At 51.1% G+C, this 16305-nt stretch overlaps 1 protein-coding gene across 1 annotated transcript; it reads right to left on the reverse strand.

Annotated features, from left to right (window-relative positions):
* Window positions 1-486: 486 nt before the first annotated feature.
* SYNGR1 (synaptogyrin 1) lies at window positions 487-16265 on the reverse strand. The gene is made up of 4 exons (XM_054386419.1): window positions 16167-16265; window positions 4771-5008; window positions 3235-3380; window positions 487-857 (listed from the first exon to the last, which is right to left on the reverse strand). Exons 1-4 carry the CDS (start codon window positions 16263-16265, stop codon window positions 639-641), a joined length of 702 nt encoding a protein of 233 aa, XP_054242394.1. The 3' UTR covers window positions 487-638.
* Between the last annotated feature and the right edge of the window lie 40 nt (window positions 16266-16305).

The following is a 16305-nucleotide window of genomic DNA, read 5'->3' on the forward strand; positions in this document are numbered from 1 at the left end:
CCAGACCCTATAAAAATAAAGCACCCCTCCTTCTCTAGCATGTAGCAGGGAAAAGCCCCCATATTGTTCCACGGGGGACATCGCTCCCACTCTCCTCCCACCCCTGCTCTACCCTCATGCTCCTGCATGCTCACTCCAACATCATCCGCCTCCCTGAGCCACCAGACTCTCCAGCCTAATTTGGATGCTTCCACATCTATTCCAGCCTTTAGTGACACCATCTCTTCTAAAAAGGTCCCTGGTCCCTTTCACTCCTTCCCTTCTGCCTCCAACACCCTCTCTCCTGCCCTGCTGATGCCATAGTCCCTCTCCTGCCCACTGCCCAGACTCTGCCCTCCGCAGCAAGGCAGAAGGGAGAAGTGGGGACCTTCCTGTCACAAAGCAGTGACAGAGATTGGAAGAATTTGGTTCTGGCAGGCAGTTCTGGAGAGGAGGAGAAGGAGGAGATGATGGAGAAACTTTTTTTTTTTAAACGTTTTTAAAAACAATAAATTAAAACAGATGACCCAGAAGGCTGGAGCATAGCTGAGAGCCACCTCTTGTGCCACTATGCACATGTCTGGTTTGTGCCTTGGCTTTCTGCCGGCAGTGGGAAAGGGGGCAGAAGGGAAAGGGGAAAGGAAAGGGGCATCGGTGGCTCAGTAGTTCTGTGTTTGGTACCCCTGTGTCTCGGTGTCAAAAGCATCTGCTGGAGGGGGCTGCTGGTATGTCCCCACCGCATCTGTAGCATCCTCCTCGTTCGTGTAGGGAGCATAAGGCATGCCGGAGTCCTGGCTTGGGTCCATGTAGTCCTGGGAGAAGAGGGCTGAATCGGCACCCAGCTTGAAACGCTGATACGCCAGGAATGCCTGGCCCACCTTGAAGGGAGGAGGTGGAGGGAAGAGATAGGAAGCAGAGAGGGGAGGGGAGAAAGAGAGGGGCAACATACCAAGAAAAGAGAAACAAACAAAAGCGGGGTTAGTAGTGGTTACGGATTAGTGCGCGAAGCCTGCCGGGCAGACCGCCCGGGAAACACCCGCGGAGGGCTCAAGAGGTTCAGGCTGTCCCACAGAGAGCATGAGCCTGCCAGGAGAAAGGAGGGCTGGGAAGGCATGGCTGTGAGACCAGCTGGCTGGCTGCAGCCTGCCAGGGCTCCCTGCTGTCTCTTGGATGTGGTGGGCACCTCCTGCCCAGCAGAGGGGTTTCACTGACGTGGCACAAGTCGCAGAGGCTCAGTTGGCACATGGGTATCCCATTCAGCCCCTCTTGCTCCTGGGCAGGCAACCTGCCTCAGCAACACTGCAGGAAGTTCATCTGCCAGGCTGGATGTATGCAGTCATTTTGCCTTCAGAGGCCAGGAAGGAGAGCAGGACTTGACCCCAGAGTAGCGAGGTAATGGTCACCCCCTGCAGCCCATTCACTGGTGAACTTCTGCATGGTATAGCACAGACCTTGGGAAGGAACAGCAAGAGGCAAGGTGGCTGCCTCCCAGACTAGGAGATGGTTAGCAAGCATACTGCTGCCTCCTGCTGCAAGCACTGCAGGCAGCATACCCTTTGGCAGACTGAAGGAGCCCAGGCACAGGTTTCAGCATCGTGGACCCCCACAGGCATGACTGGTTGTCACAGAGCACCCCTGCAGTCTAGAAGGTGATGGGGAGAGAGTTTTTTTGGGGGAGTGAGGGTGGGGAGGGAATGGAGGAGATAACATGGAGGGGCAGAGGGCATCTCCTGGCGGAAGTATTAGATCTGAGCAGTCATCAAAGGACAGGCACAGTGGTGTTATGCAGCATTAGTTAGAGTATGGGTGAGGGAGAGAAAGGAGCAGAGGAGGAGGAGAAGTAATTGCCAGTTCCAACTCTCAGGAGGGAGGTCTCTCTTTCAGCAGACAACTCCACTCGAGTTCAGCGGCCCATGTCTTCCCACCTCATGCCCTATAGTGACCACACACCCATGGTCATAGGTGATAGTTAGAACCATCTCTGCTCAGTAACCTCCTCCAGCTGCATCCCTCCACCCCTTTCTCCAAATTCCTCCATCAGAAAGGGGCACTAAGGCAGCAAGGATGGGGAATTAGGGAAGAGGGTGTTGTATTCTTCCTGAAAAGTAATGTCTCTGAGTCTCCGGAAAGCCAGAAATGTGAGGAAGCCCTGTGAGGAGAGAGAGGGGTGTGGGGAGGAGAATCAGTAAGGAGAAGCAAACCAAAGCATTCAATTGAAATAAAACCCACAAGGAAACAGGGGAAGAGGATGTCTATTTAGCCACTTGCAAACCTGTGCATTGGGGAGGACCACTCCAGGTGGCAGCAGCTCAGAAAGGGTCCTGACTCCCTGTCACACTTTCTGCTGGAGCCTGCAAAGGGCTTTTGGCAGCACTCAAGTGCAGAACAGCTCATGGCAAGGACGCACACGCTCCTGTCCCTGCTTGGTATCGCCTTGGCAAGGGTGCTGACTGCACAACCCTTTGCAGCCTCTCTTCCTCTCTGACAACTTTGTGGTCTTACAGCACTCTTCCTATCTGGCCCCTGCCCAATGTTAAGGCCTGTAGGGAGAGGAGGCCACAAGGACTTAGTTTAGAGACTGGGCTAAAATGCTTTTCTGCTTGGCACTACCCTGTCACTTCAGACAAACATCACTCAGGCTTGGTGTTTTCAAAGACAGGAGGAAATTGTGGGGGATATTTATATTGTACACCACATGTTTTTTTTTCCAGGAAACTAGCAATAAGGAACTGCTGGGGAAAGGGCAGTCTTAAGAGACAGCACAATCACCTTCCTAAGAGGTGACCCAGTGAGGCAGCACTGCATTCCTGGGTGTGGAACACCAGTCACAGGCTCTTGTGACATTTCACATGACAGAAGCAAAGCAGGGAGGGAGGTGGGAGCAGCTCTCAGCCTGGAGCTCCCTTCTTTGCTTAGCATCTGTGAGGTGAGAATGCTGTCAAAGTCCTCTGATGCACATGAAAAATGATGCTTGGGGAGCTGGCTTGTCCAAGGTCATATCAGAGGTTTGTCAAGGACACTCCTTACTGGCATATGGGATGCACTTTCTTGTTGTGCTCAGGCACCTTCTTCCATGGAAGTCCTTGAGTCTTTGTTTCCCAAGTTTACCCCCTAACCACATCCTGCTTTTCCTTCTCAAAAGCCATGTGAACTGAGATTTCAGAGGGAATGACTCTTAGCCAGTCTCTCTCCATTCCCCAGAAGTTTATACAGTGCAGAGGACACTTGACCCAACATCATGGCTGCTGTACTTACCCAAGTGAAGATGGAGAAGAACGAGAATGTGATGGCTGCTCGGGCTGCATCCCCTCCCTCGTTCATGGGGATGTCCTCTTCTTTTGTAGCTTGCCACTGGTTGGTCAGAAAGCAGAAGCCAACGAACCAGAGGAATGCCCAAAAGGCTGGAATGGACCACCACCAGCATGCCAAAGAGGGAGGGGAGAGACATTAAGAAGGTATATGTGAACAGAACATAAACACATCACATTTCTCTGTAAGCTTCAACCCTGTGGGACCCTCCAGTGTGTTGCAGACTGAGCCAAAATCTGCACAGCCTGTCTAAGCCCAAGTGAGCTGGCAGGCTTGCTGACAGCTAAACTGTCAAGGTGACAATAGGTGTCTGCAGAAAGCGCCTCAGGAGGGTTCATTTACTTGTGTTTGGATTGATCATAGGACTTGCATTTGGCCTTGGGAGGGAGCCTGAAGGGCTTCCAGTACAGGAGAGATCACCTGGGCTCTCTGAAACAGCCACTGCTTCACATCCCTGTCCTGCAAGGACAAGCAAAGAGCAATTTCTTCTAAGGGAGCTGCAGAAGAGAGGGAGGCAGTCGGCCTGCAGTGGGCAATGATCATTAACATGCTACACCCCTGAGAGAGGAGTGAATATAGAGGAGAGCCCCAAGTCCAGACTGGCAGATAGTGAGGAGGAGTGGGACTCACTCTCTTTGCCAGGTGCAGCCAGATACTCAGCAGCAAGGGAAATAGGCATTATTAAGGGAATTCTTAGGCAGCAAAACAGAGTTAAGTCCTTGTCCTTCCCCTTCTCCAGTTGGCTGTACGCAGGACTGATAGGCAAGGGGTTAACCATGAACTAACTTGCAAGCCAGAAGTACCAAAGAAGTTCAGATGCTGCACCTGATCCTACCCTTGCTCCGCTCCTGGTCTCTTTGACAAACTCTGGAGGGACCCTGATGTGGAGAAGTTTGTCTGTATGGCTAGAATGATCCAGGTGAATGACTCAGGATCAAAGCACGAAAGCAAAGCACCTCATGATGCTGCTGACTGGCATTAAACATGCAAGTCCATAAGCACCATCGCTTTCTGTCACTTCAACACACTACTGGGGATGAAGAGGTCTCACTACAAGTTAGAATAAACCTTGGGTCTGGATGAAGTGCTGCACAGCTAGTCACATGGGGAATGCCAGGTAACCTAGAAGGACTAGTTTAGGCAGCCTGCATGAAAGCCTCAACTTTTTTTATGTTAAAATATATAGGTTCAATCACCTGGAGCTGAAAAAGGAGTACCACCTCCAGAGGCACCAACACTTTGCCTAGGCATGCAGAGAGGCAAGACCTGCTGATGCTAAAGGGGTCCCTGAGCTAGGCCTATGGAGAACAGTGGAGAGGCCTCAGATACACTGAATGAGAAGAAGAGAAATGGAAATAAAAGCAGAGACAGAGAAGGCCTGAGAAAGTAAGGAACACAAAGGCAGCAAGGCGGCAGAAGCTCCCTCCCTCTGCCTTGCTGGTGGAAGAGAGAGGCACCGTGGGCAAGGGCCAGGGAGCTCACCCGAGAGGCCGATGTCCGAGAGCACTGCCTTCTTGCGGTCCTTGACGCTACTGATCTGCGGGAAGTAGGCATCCAGAGCCAGGTAGAGAAGGCAGCTGAGGAAGGCGAGGACCCCCACGGTGATGCCGTAGTTGCAGGCATTGCGATTGCGGTTGAAAATGCAGTGCTCCTGGGTCTCGTTCGGGCGGTTCACGTACCCTTCATTGACAATGGAGCCAAACACCACAATGGAGAACACCTGGTGGGGAGGAAGGCAGCAGACATGTCAGGGAGAGCCCCATCTCTCTGGACCAGCACAGAGGAGCAGAGCTCCATGGGGAACAGACACCCTTCCCAGGGATGTCTCTGCTCTGCTGAGCTCAAGGCCTGGCTGCCTTGCCTGGGCTGTAGCTGAGGAGATGCTTTCATTTTATTTCTGAGGATTAACTCAAAATTAGAGTGAGCCTTTTTATCCATCTGATCTAAAGCGATATAAAGCAGTGGCAGTCTGGAGTAAGGGTGGCTTCCCACAGACATACAAGGAGGTGACATGGGAGTGCAAATTGGGATATGGTTTTGGTGCTGGTACCTGCACACAAGGGCTCCAAGTGGTGGAAATCCTCTTAGTCTGCACTTATTCTCTCACCCACTCTTTTCCCTTCTAAGCATTCATTTTTTCTACCACGCATTTGTTCACTAATTTTATCTATCCACCCTCCCACGATCCACGGCCCTGCTTGTTCTGAAGCTGCATTCTACAGAGCTCCTGCTCTCCCCATCTCCCCACACGTCACACACCTCTCTCCGCAAATTTTCCATCAGCCCAGCCATGACACCTCCTATCCTGCCTACTCACCTGTACACTGACACCCTCCAATCTCCCCCACAGATTTCACAGGCCCAATATCCCACTTGGCATGTTACTTTAAATCAAGTAGAATTACAGATGAGGCCAGGTAGAAAGGCCATAATCCGCAGCCACCAGTCTAATCTTCACTCACAGGTTTAGCCTTCAGTTTAGCCTGCCATAAAGCTGTCCCTCTTTGACACAGCAGGTTCACCAAAGCAGGGAGCTATTTACAGTGGCCTCAGACCTGCAGCTCAAATAAATGGCTTTCCCTCATAGCCACAGGAGAAAGAGGGGGGAAGATTAAGGCAGCACGTGCAGATTTTTCTTTGGAGAGCATCCTGAGACCCTCAGTAGGAACAGTCTATCTGCAGGCTGCCTGCAAGGGCCCCAGGCAGACCAGAAATGGGACTGCAAGCATGGGGTGAACACACACATGATGTGCACTAGGGTGTCATTGGGGCACTCTGCTAGGCTGGGAGTTGACCACACAGCAGCAGCCGGATGCCCTTGGAAGCACCACCCAATCCGCAAGGAGAAGCAGCACACAAGAAGAGGAGGTGGTGGAGTCTCCTGCAGGGAGTGAAGGTAGGTCTGAGGGATTGCTAGGTCAGACAGACTTCAGTATCACTTAAAACTACCAAGCACCAGAAAAGGAGATGGCAGACAACCCAGAAAGCTGAGAAGCAGCTCTAGGTGCAGGGAAATTAACTGTTGATTACTGCCAACCCAATACACCATCTGTCACCGGTCAGGTCAGATGCCTGAGATCCACAGCACCACAAAACTCTACTGTTTGACCTATGGCATCAAGAACCAGAAGAAAAGCCTCACCCACAGTCCCCAAGAGCCGTTGAGCAGATACTCAACGCTGACAACTCTTCAGCTGCTAAACTCTAACAAGTATCCACTAACCCTGATATTTTTTCACCCTCAGGCTCATAATTAGGTCACACTTGGGTTGCTGAGACTGGCCATGTTTTTGACACACCAGATGTGTGAAAAAGCCAGAAGCCAGTATGAGGACTGGATGGGTTCTCTGAAAGTTCGTAAGAGCTTAGAAATATGATAACTGATTTGTCCTCCTCCTCCTTCTTCTTGAAAATCAAAACTGATCATACTTTGCAGAAATTGCCTGTGAAAATCAAATAAAAAGCTCATCTGCCTGAAGCAAAGGTTCTGGTCTTCAACATTTCAGCCTGAATGGTTTGGAAAGCAGCAAAATTGCACACAGTTACAGCCAGGCTCTTTCAGCAGGAAGTCTTGCACACCTTCACCATAGGCTGGGCTGGCAGGTCTGCCCAGCACCACTGGCAGCAACACCCTGCTCCTCTAACCTCAGGGGAAGCTGACAGACTCCTGAAGTGATGTCCCAGTGAGAGGCTGTCACCAGCACCCATGCTGCCACCTGAAGTACCAACCTCTGGATACTGGGATTACAAAATGGGTGCCCCTTTTCCCACAGCATTAGACAGAAAGCATGTCTTCTCTCTAGGAGAAGCAGCCTCAGAAGTGACATAATCTGGTGTTCTCTTTTGGTTTAGGGCTTGAAACTGCTAAAAGGTCAATTCCCTGAGTCAGGTCAAACCTTGCAACCAGCTCCACTGCAAGTCTCTGCTTACTCATTTGGGATGAATGAACTTCTGTAATGGCCTCTCCCCAGAGACACCTCTGTTTACTCTGCTCATATCCTGATACACATCTTCCCTCTGCTCTTTTTTTCTGGGTTTGCTGTTGGCCCAGAAGAGGGTGAGTGAAAGAAGCAGAATAATTCCTTTCTGCATTTGCTTTTCAATACCTTATTATGCTGGTACATTGTAAAGGCACAGCTCAGGGTCACCAGACCAGAGGGACATCTCCCACTCCCTAATTTGCAAGTAAAGGCAGCATTCCTAACTTCCCTTCTCCATCTTTGATCAGCCAAGATACCAGCAGCCTGGAGGTGCCCAAGGTATGATTTACTGGCAAGCATCTGATTTAAGATGATCTTAGTTTTCTGGGGAGATTTCACTAAGTTATTCTCACTCAAGAGAATTAATCACTGCAGATGCTTATCTTCTGTGTCCTGAAACAGCCACCCCAAAGTACTCTGTCCTTAGGAAAGCTTTATGTGGACTGAAGTAGAGTAGCTTAAGGGGTATCTCCTTCTCCCCATGTTTTTCTCACTGCTGGTATCAGCTCTGGTCCATGCTCTGCTCCCAAAAGGGGGCAAATTCAGTGGCAGTGAGAAGGGCTTGCTCCCTTTGCCAGCCTACCACCACTCTCGTGGCATGGCAAAAAGCCGTGAGGATCTGCTGTGCACAAAAGCCTTGAACTGGACTGGATAACACCAAATGGGCAAGAATTGGCAGGATCAAACCAAAGGTTTCACACCAACAGGCATAGCTGGACAGCAGGAGAGGGATCTGACAGGCAGCACTGCCTGTTTTATCCCTGTGATGTCAGTACCTAGAAGCTGGCACACAGACAAACAATTTTCTAGAAAAAAATCCTGAAAGCCCAGATCTAGCAGCCCTCCTGAGAAACTCACACACACTTAATCCATGGGAGCTGCTTCTTGTTGATAAAGGGGTGGGTGTATGGAAGCTATCTGACATAGCAGGTCATCTTAGAAAGAGCAAGTATTTCCTTGGAAATTTCCTCGAGGCAGCAGGTGCAGTATCAATGTCTGCCTGGATTATAAACAAAGCACCAATTTTGCAAGGATAAAGCACTTATGTTCTGGCTCACATCACATCTGCTGCACTTCTGGAGAAAGATCATCTACCTGCAGCACTGCACAAGCCTCTTGCTCCTCTGTGTTAATGCTGCTTGTTCCTTCTACCCCCATTTGGCGTAGCCAATCCTGAGTGCACAAGGCCTCACCCATGGCCACTAATAAAATGCTCCAAAATACGTGTCCTGCTGCAAAGAGAAGGCAAGGAGAAGATGATGGGAATCTTCTCCTCACTGAGCACCAAGACACAGGGAAGTGACTTGTCCAAAGGCTGACAGGAGGCAGGCACAAAGCACTGCATCCTGTCTCTCCCAAATGCAGCTCATCCTTCCACTCCACAGAAGGAGATCATGAGCTGCTTCCCTACACCATGCAACAAAAAAAACAGCCAACCTCAGCTCTGTTCTCTGGAGTGGCCTCATTTCTTCAGCAAGGCTGCTCAAGTCAGATACCAGGACTGGAAGTAACCAGATTTTTTAGGTGGAGAGCATTTTGTTAAGATTCCAAGAGCAACGTTAATTCAGCAGATGTGTGGCCTGCCTGGAGGGGTGCATTTAATAAGCAGTAATGTATTCAGCTTTGCTCGGAAAAAGGGACAGAAAACAGCACGTGGAGAAGATCTGACCAGCTCAGCATTGCTGCTGGGACCCAGCTTTTCTCCACTTCACTGCTCCTTAAACATCACATCCACACAGGTCGTTTCTCTAGACTTTTATTTTCATCAAAGAACTCTGAGACACCAAGCAAAGCCCAGAGCCAGGCACTTTGCAAGGCTGACAGAAACAGGGCAACTTGCTGAACGACATGGCACAATGAATGGGGAGGAGATGGGGAGAGGCTGAGACTTTCCCTGTCCTGGTTTCCCAAGGGGCTTTTGCTGGCCTTTACAAGGCATGTAAGGGCTCACTACATTGAGAAAACTGCAGAACAAGCAAAAGGCTGCATCCCACCATGAAAGACTATTTTTTTTCCTCTCTCACTGAACTGGATGACCCGATTTTTCCAGGGGGAAAGGCAAGAGGAGATCCTCTCTGGTCCCTCCCCACCTCCCCACTGCAGGCTCAGTTCCAGAGAAAGTCAGGCAAAACCTCCTGAGCATCACATGAGGCTTTCCACCAGGCTGCCCATCCCTAGTCGTGCAGCAGACGCTCCTGAGCATCATGTGATGAAGGCACAGCACAGACAGCCTCCAGCAGTGCACTAGGATTTTCCTGCATCTCATCCCAGGAGTTTGTTATGCTGCCCCCTGATTTCATCCCAGAGACCCCACTGTGGTCACAGCAGGGATGACGCTGAAGAGGGTTACTGTTGAGCTGCCTGCTTGGGCTTGCTGCTGTGCCTTCTGGTCACAGGCTCTGTCACACCACATGTTTCCTCTCCCTCTCATAAACTCCCTTTTAATTCTGTTACAGAGAGAAGATAGTTTGGTGACATAATATTCCTTATGGGACTTCAGGTCAAATCCACCCCAGGCAGAATGAAGCAATAATCTTCTGTGTGTCTGATGTGGTAATGACCAGGAATAAATCTGTTTAAAAAGAAAGCAAGAGCAGAGGGGGGTGCAGACAATAAACTGGCAGAGGCTTTTGTTTTCATTCAGCCACTTGCAAATGGAGTCTCTGTAAAGCTTTGGAGAGCTCTGCACAGATATAGAATATTATTACTGCTATCGTCATTAAATCTACTTGTATTTAGTTAATTTTGAAGAAAACATATGCAGCTTTTGATACACATGGGACTGGCAGCTTGAAAATGGGCGGCCTCTATTTATTCCCTCCAGCTGGCAGAAGGCAGGAAGCAAACGACTCCTGCCCACGGTCTCTGTGGCATGTCTGAGCCCTGTGCGGGTGCTGGAGGGGCACAGCCTCCCCATGCCCATCTGTATTTGATCCCCCTGAGCATGGGATGGGGAAAGATCATGGGTATGCCAGCATCTCCCTCCCATCTCCTGCCCCTTGGCCAGCAGCCACATGGTACCAGCTGCCCAGCCAGGGCTGAGCCGGAGCAGATGATGGAGGGGAGAAAGGTTCCACATCCCTAATTCCTGCCACGGGATCTGGGACAGGCATTCCCAGACAGCAGGCTTTTTCTCCTCACATGGATGGTAGCTGGCAGGCCAGCCATTAACCCTTCCACCTCCTACCAGACTCATGCCTGGGTGAATCTCCCCTTTCACAGCATACCAAGCCCCAGGTGATGCGGGGGCACTCTGGGAGCCAGCAGCCAGGAAGCCTCTGATGACAGCCAGGCCTGGGCTGAGCAGCCATGCATGCCTCCCCAGGGAGAGAACAATTGCTTTGCAGAGCGAAGATGCTCACTAGTGTAAGAGGGAACTGTGCTCCAGAGAGCAACTTCAGGAAGCTTTCTCCTGTCTCTCATACAAGCCTTACCTCTTCTCATGGTCAAACAGCATCTTCTGTCCCACTGCTACTGGAGACAACTTCCCACACCTGTATGGTGGTATCCAGGTCCTTATGTGCTTTCCAGATGGTCCCTACATTGCCAGGTTGCTGCTCAGCAATATCACTGCCCAAACATTGCATCTTTTTCCATTAGGAAGAGTTTGATGTTCTTTCTAGGAACACATCTCTCCCTCCTGGGCTTGGTTGTGCCAACCTTGGTAGAGGACCACAACCACTTCCACCTGCATCTTCTCCCCTCGTGGCCACACCACTCCTCTCCACTGCCTTCTCTTACCACAAATGTTTGCCTTAGCCATATCTCATCTCTCTGTAGTCTCTCTGCTACTCACTTGTGTGCCTCTCATGTTTTGAAATACTTTTGAGTTACATATGATTCTTATTTTTTTTTGCTCCTATTTCTGCCTGTCTTTGGTCCCCATGTGGTATTTCTCAGATTTCTGTCTGCAAATGCCATTAACAAGAAACTTGTTCCTGTTCCAAGGTATTTCCTGGAGATGCTATGCTGGAAACAATGCGACCTGCTGTATCCAAGCCTGAATCACCTTGTGGACCTACACACCTACTGCTTGTCTTCTCACCCAATCCTAGTGACAGCAATCCCCAGAAAACCCTTTTGAAGCTGATCCAAGGAAGGAGATCCCATGAAGAACTGTACCTAGGACTTGACTCAAAGCATGTGCTTTGAACTGTCACATTTCTTTCATCATGCACCAATGTATCTTGCAAGCATGCAGCCAGTAAGCATGGTGGCTAGGGCAAAAATCACATGGAGGAGCTGTACAGGCAGAGTATGAGCCATAGACCATGAACACAGGGAACACCTCAACTAAATTTAGCCAGGACAGAAAGAAGGTGCAGGTTGCAGATGGTTTCAGACCAACATGCCCCCTGTGCTCTAAGGCTCAGTTTACCTGCCACTGCAAGCCCATGACGGGTGATGGTGAAGGGTGGAATGGAGTAAGAGGCAAAGGGTATCATAAGCAGGGTGTCAGAGTGAGAAGCCAGGAACTGCCAGCAAGGCAGGAGCCAGGGCTCCTTCCACCCTGGGGTTGCTGCAGTCCTCCAGCCTGTTATGGCAAGGCCGGGAATGCGGTTCCTGTCCTTCACCTGCCTTGCCTGCTCAGCCAGAGCTGCCTGGGGCATGCCATGCTTGCAGACAGGGGACAGCACTTCCATCCCAGATCAAAATGTCTGTGCACTCCCACCAGCCAGGGGACAGGGTGGCAATAGCAACAGGTGATGGAGGGCAGGCAGCACCTGTCTTCATCAAACCTCCCTCCAGAGGGGCCTTGGCCTCAGAGAGAGATTTGGTGTCTTGTGTGGCAAGTTTCAATGGGCTGCTTTGCCTGTGCAACCACGGTTGGAAAATCAAGTCTCACTCAAGTCACCTTGCTAGGCCTGCTTCTGAAGACTGAGTTACTTTGCTCTTGTTAGGCTTTCACATTGAGTAGCACTTCAGTTTCTCCAGCAAGCAGGTTTCCAGGCAGGCAGCAGCACCTGGAACAACCTGTTTCAATTAGCATTTTACTTATTTATGGAGGCAGTGCTACATCCAACACCCGGGGGTCACAAAGGAGCCTCCCAGCTTCCATGCGCCGGCTGTGGCGAGCACTGGGGATTACGCAGGGATGCGCCCACGCTCACCTGCTTTATTTCAGGAATGATCCTGTAGCTGTGTGCTGCAGCACAGCTCCAGCTCAGTGTGGGTCATCTAGCACCACTAGCTCCAGCTGTTGGATCATCTAAGCATGGTGGTAAAAGCAGGGTGGTAAAAAAGCCACCCACGCCCCATCTAATGCAGGGCAGAGCATGCCTCTGTGTTGCAGCTGTTGGCAAACAAAGTGGCATGATGTGGAGCACTGCCTTGAAAGACCAGTCTGGGAATAAATGCCAGCCACCCATTGCAATAGGGCAAGCTGCTTGTCTTCTTTTCACCACTGCTGGGAATAGGAATTTGTTCTGCCTTTCCCCACAGAGAGGTGAGGGAACCCCTGAGATCTTCCAGCAGCACATTGCTTTCGTTGAGCAAGCCTCAGTCCAGCCAGACTGGACAAGTTCCCTCACTGCAAAATCCTGGTGTCCTTGGAGGCATGCTCAGGAGAGATGCTCAGGAGGGACTGCTCCATAGGGCTGCCTCTCTGAGCTACAAGGTGCTGTTTCATGAAGGCAAGTGTATCTGGGGCAGGCAGCAGCAGAGAAATGGCTCACATTGAGGCTGAGCATCCAAACCTGACACGGGTGCTCTGCAGGATCACCACCGCTTGCCAGCACCCACTTGCTCCCTTTCTGTAGGGAGATGTATGCTTATTCTGCTGTGCTTGACCTCCAAAGCACCCAAGAAACCTGATCTGGCTCACAACGCTTTTGCAATGGACAGATGTTCCAGAATTGCTAACCTCTTTCTATAGTTTAGCATCCCCCTTGTCAAACCTATCCCATCTCCTCCTCAGCAAGGAGCAACATAAATAATCTTTGGTCACCCCATCTGCTTCTGATCCTGCAGCTCTCCCTGGACATTTGCCACCATCTCAACTGGGCTGCAAACTCCCTGGTCAGGAGCCAGTTTTGCTGCCTGTTGGTAACAAGCCATATGCACCTCTGTGCCATCATAAAGTCTGCTTAAAAGGCAGCATGACCTGAGCACAAGGTCACTGCCTGGGGAAGCAATCACGAGAATTTCTCCCCTCAGTGAAAGCTCACATGAACTGTGCCTAAAGGAGTCTCCAGTTTGCCCTGGGGAGACAATGGACCACCCACACCACAAGCAGGATAAAGGCAAATAAGATCTCAGATAATGGCAGGCAAGGTGCTTCCAGCGTGTGGTGAAAGGATTCCAGAGGATCCAGGATTCCAGGTAAAAGGAGGGAATCTCACACAGACCATGAGGAGAGAGAGCCCTTCACCACCAGAAGAGTTTGGTTCATATAGCCTGGCAATAGAATGGCTGAGTGTAGATGTGATCCCAGTCTACAAATACACCCAGGGGAAAACACCAAGGAGGGAAAAGCACCAATAACTGAAGGACACAAAAGCAACTGCATAAAAACTCAGCCATGAACAGATTTACAGTGGAAGGCCCTGACTGCTGGAGCTGCTAGACCCTCTCCCAGAGAGTGAAAAAGGCAAAACCCCCAGGAACTAGTATTTTTTTCTGCAAAGCTCAACCAATTTATGAAAGAGGGTATAAAAGGTCTAGTGCTTGTGACAGCCTGATATAGGACTTCAATGCCCATGAGGACCAGTCTTCATGTGAAGTTTAAAAAAAGACCAAAACCACAACTGAATATCTAGGGTGAGCTTGTGACTCCTCAGCTTTGCAGAAGGAGAGATGCTTAGAAGGGCAGAGACGACTAAGCAGGTGAAAAAGCAGAAGAAGGAACTTGTATTTTGGGAGACAAGAGGTGCATGAGTAGCCTTGCACCACTATAGCCAGGCCAACCTTTCTTGCTGGACTGCTGACCTGGAGCACCTCCAGCTCCTGCAAAAGGACTTTAATTTCCACAGCCATGTGAAATGCCTGGAGTAAATCCTGTCTTGCCCTCTGTCAAGGTCAGATGGGCAGGGGGAAACAACACAGGGTCCCAGGGAGATGCCAGTCCCTGGGAAGTGCTCCTTGCCTAGGGAAACCTTGTGGGGCACAGAGCTGAGCTCAGTGGGCTAGCTGATGGTGTCTGAGATACTCTGAAGCAGAGTAGGTGCCTAATTAAAAAATAAACATATTTCCTGTTCTCTCCTTCACTTGACACCTCTGGGAAGCCAAAATCCTACAGTGCTTGAATCAAGAGGAAAAAACCTCACCACACTGAGAAGGAGACAGAGGAAATTCTGACACAGAGATTAGCAAGGGGGAGAGCCTTTGTAGGTCACATCACGTCCATCATCCCTGGACATGCAGGCTGGCTCTGCTCCGCCCACCCAGGAGCAAGGCACACAAGTATCCCCTCACCCGGCACAGCCAGCCCGCTCCTGGCGTGATGTGCTATACTATAAACAAGCTCCAGCAGATGGATGGACAGATAGCCTGCATTAATCACATCCTCATCTGTCTTGGGGCCCTATGGCCACCCTCTGAGTCATGTCACCCAGAGGGGGTATCACCCACCCACCTGACTGGGAGAACAAGGCTGCCTCCCCAGTGTTAGCAGCAAGCCAAGCCACCTTCCCTTTCCCGTCTTGTTTCCCCCACCCGGCATTGTTTTTATTTTATTTTATTTTTATGTTATTTCCCAAAGCCAGCCTGACACCTCTCCCCGCCGCTCTGGTGCGCATGTGTGTCCTCCGCTCTCTGTCCCTGCCCTCCCTTCTCCTCTCCTGGCCGAGACCTCAATCTCTTCCCTGCCGGCTGGGTGCTGCAGCTCTCCCTCCCTTAATCCAAATGACCTTCTTGTACATACGCGCTGGCCCCACGGCCAGCCATGGGATCAGCAGCCATGGGATCGGCGTCACGAGAAGAGGGAAAGACCTTACCCCTGGCAGCCCACATCCTCCCCACCACCCCCATTAGACCTCCCATTCCCCCTGCCCCCTCTCCCACAAATTACGGAGAGAAAAACATTACAGGGAAAGGAGGCTGGGGGTTGTGAGACAATGAGTTTAAAACATAAAGCGATGTGCAGCCCCTGCCATCCCGAAACAACTTGCCGCAAAACAGCCAGAGTCCAGTGTCCCCTGAAGCTCCAACCTGCTGAGGAGCCAGACCAGGACTGCAGTGCCACCCCCAGACCCCCTCCCATCACCCCACACCATACTGCCTCCCTATGCCCACCATAGACCCACTGGTATGGAGAAGTGTGGGGTGGGGGAGAAGACCCCACCACTATGCCCAAACCAGCAGATATGGCGACGAGGTCACAGCCAAGTATGGCTCACCCCTTCCCTTCCCAGGGAAGAACCCCCAAACCAATCTGCTCTCACCCCTTGTGGCCCTATATCCATACACATGAATATATCTATGTGCATACAGCTGTACATCTGTGCATGCACACACACACATGTGGGTTATCTGTGAAGTCAGACACATATGGAAATATATACACCCAGAGACAGATCCATACATCTGAGCACACACATACAGGCAACCATAAATGCTGATGGACACACACACACATCACTATTTGTGACTACTTGTCTCTATGGATCTGGAACTGTGGGGACACACCAGTGGACACAGACATATCTATATACGTGGGGACACAGGCGTACACAGGCATACAGAAAACACACACTATAGAACAGCAGGTAGGAATGTACATCACGGAATAACATATAATGGTATAAAACAGAACGTAATGATTACATGTATGCATATATGTAGAGCGGCGGAGTATGGGGCCGGTGGCGGCCACCTGCTCCCCCACCCCGCAGCCCGGCGGGATGCCCCCCTCGCCGGTGCCGGCGGCGGCGGCAGCCCGCGGTGGCGGCGGGGCCTTACCGAGGAGACGAGGCGCAGGATGGTGTGCGGCTGCCGGATGAAGGCTTGCGGGTCGAAGGCGCCGCCGGCTTTCCCCGCTCCGAAGGCTCCCCCGTCCATGGCGGCGCGGGGGTGGGCGGGAGGCGGGCGGGGGGCTCGG

Source organism: Indicator indicator, chromosome 14 (assembly GCF_027791375.1).
Source record: "Indicator indicator isolate 239-I01 chromosome 14, UM_Iind_1.1, whole genome shotgun sequence".
Classification (NCBI taxonomy): domain Eukaryota; kingdom Metazoa; phylum Chordata; class Aves; order Piciformes; family Indicatoridae; genus Indicator; species Indicator indicator.

Bases quoted from the DNA above. Each gene is read 5' to 3' on its own strand.
- SYNGR1 (XM_054386419.1), bottom strand. From the start codon at position 16,265: ATGGACGGGGGAGCCTTCGGAGCGGGGAAAGCCGGCGGCGCCTTCGAC. The intron at 3,381-4,770 runs GTGAGCTCCCTG...GGTCCATTCCAG, and splicing joins CTCGGACATCGGCCTCTCGG to CCTTTTGGGCATTCCTCTGG. The intron at 858-3,234 runs GTAAGTACAGCA...CCTCCCTTCAAG, and splicing joins TCTTCTCCATCTTCACTTGG to GTGGGCCAGGCATTCCTGGC.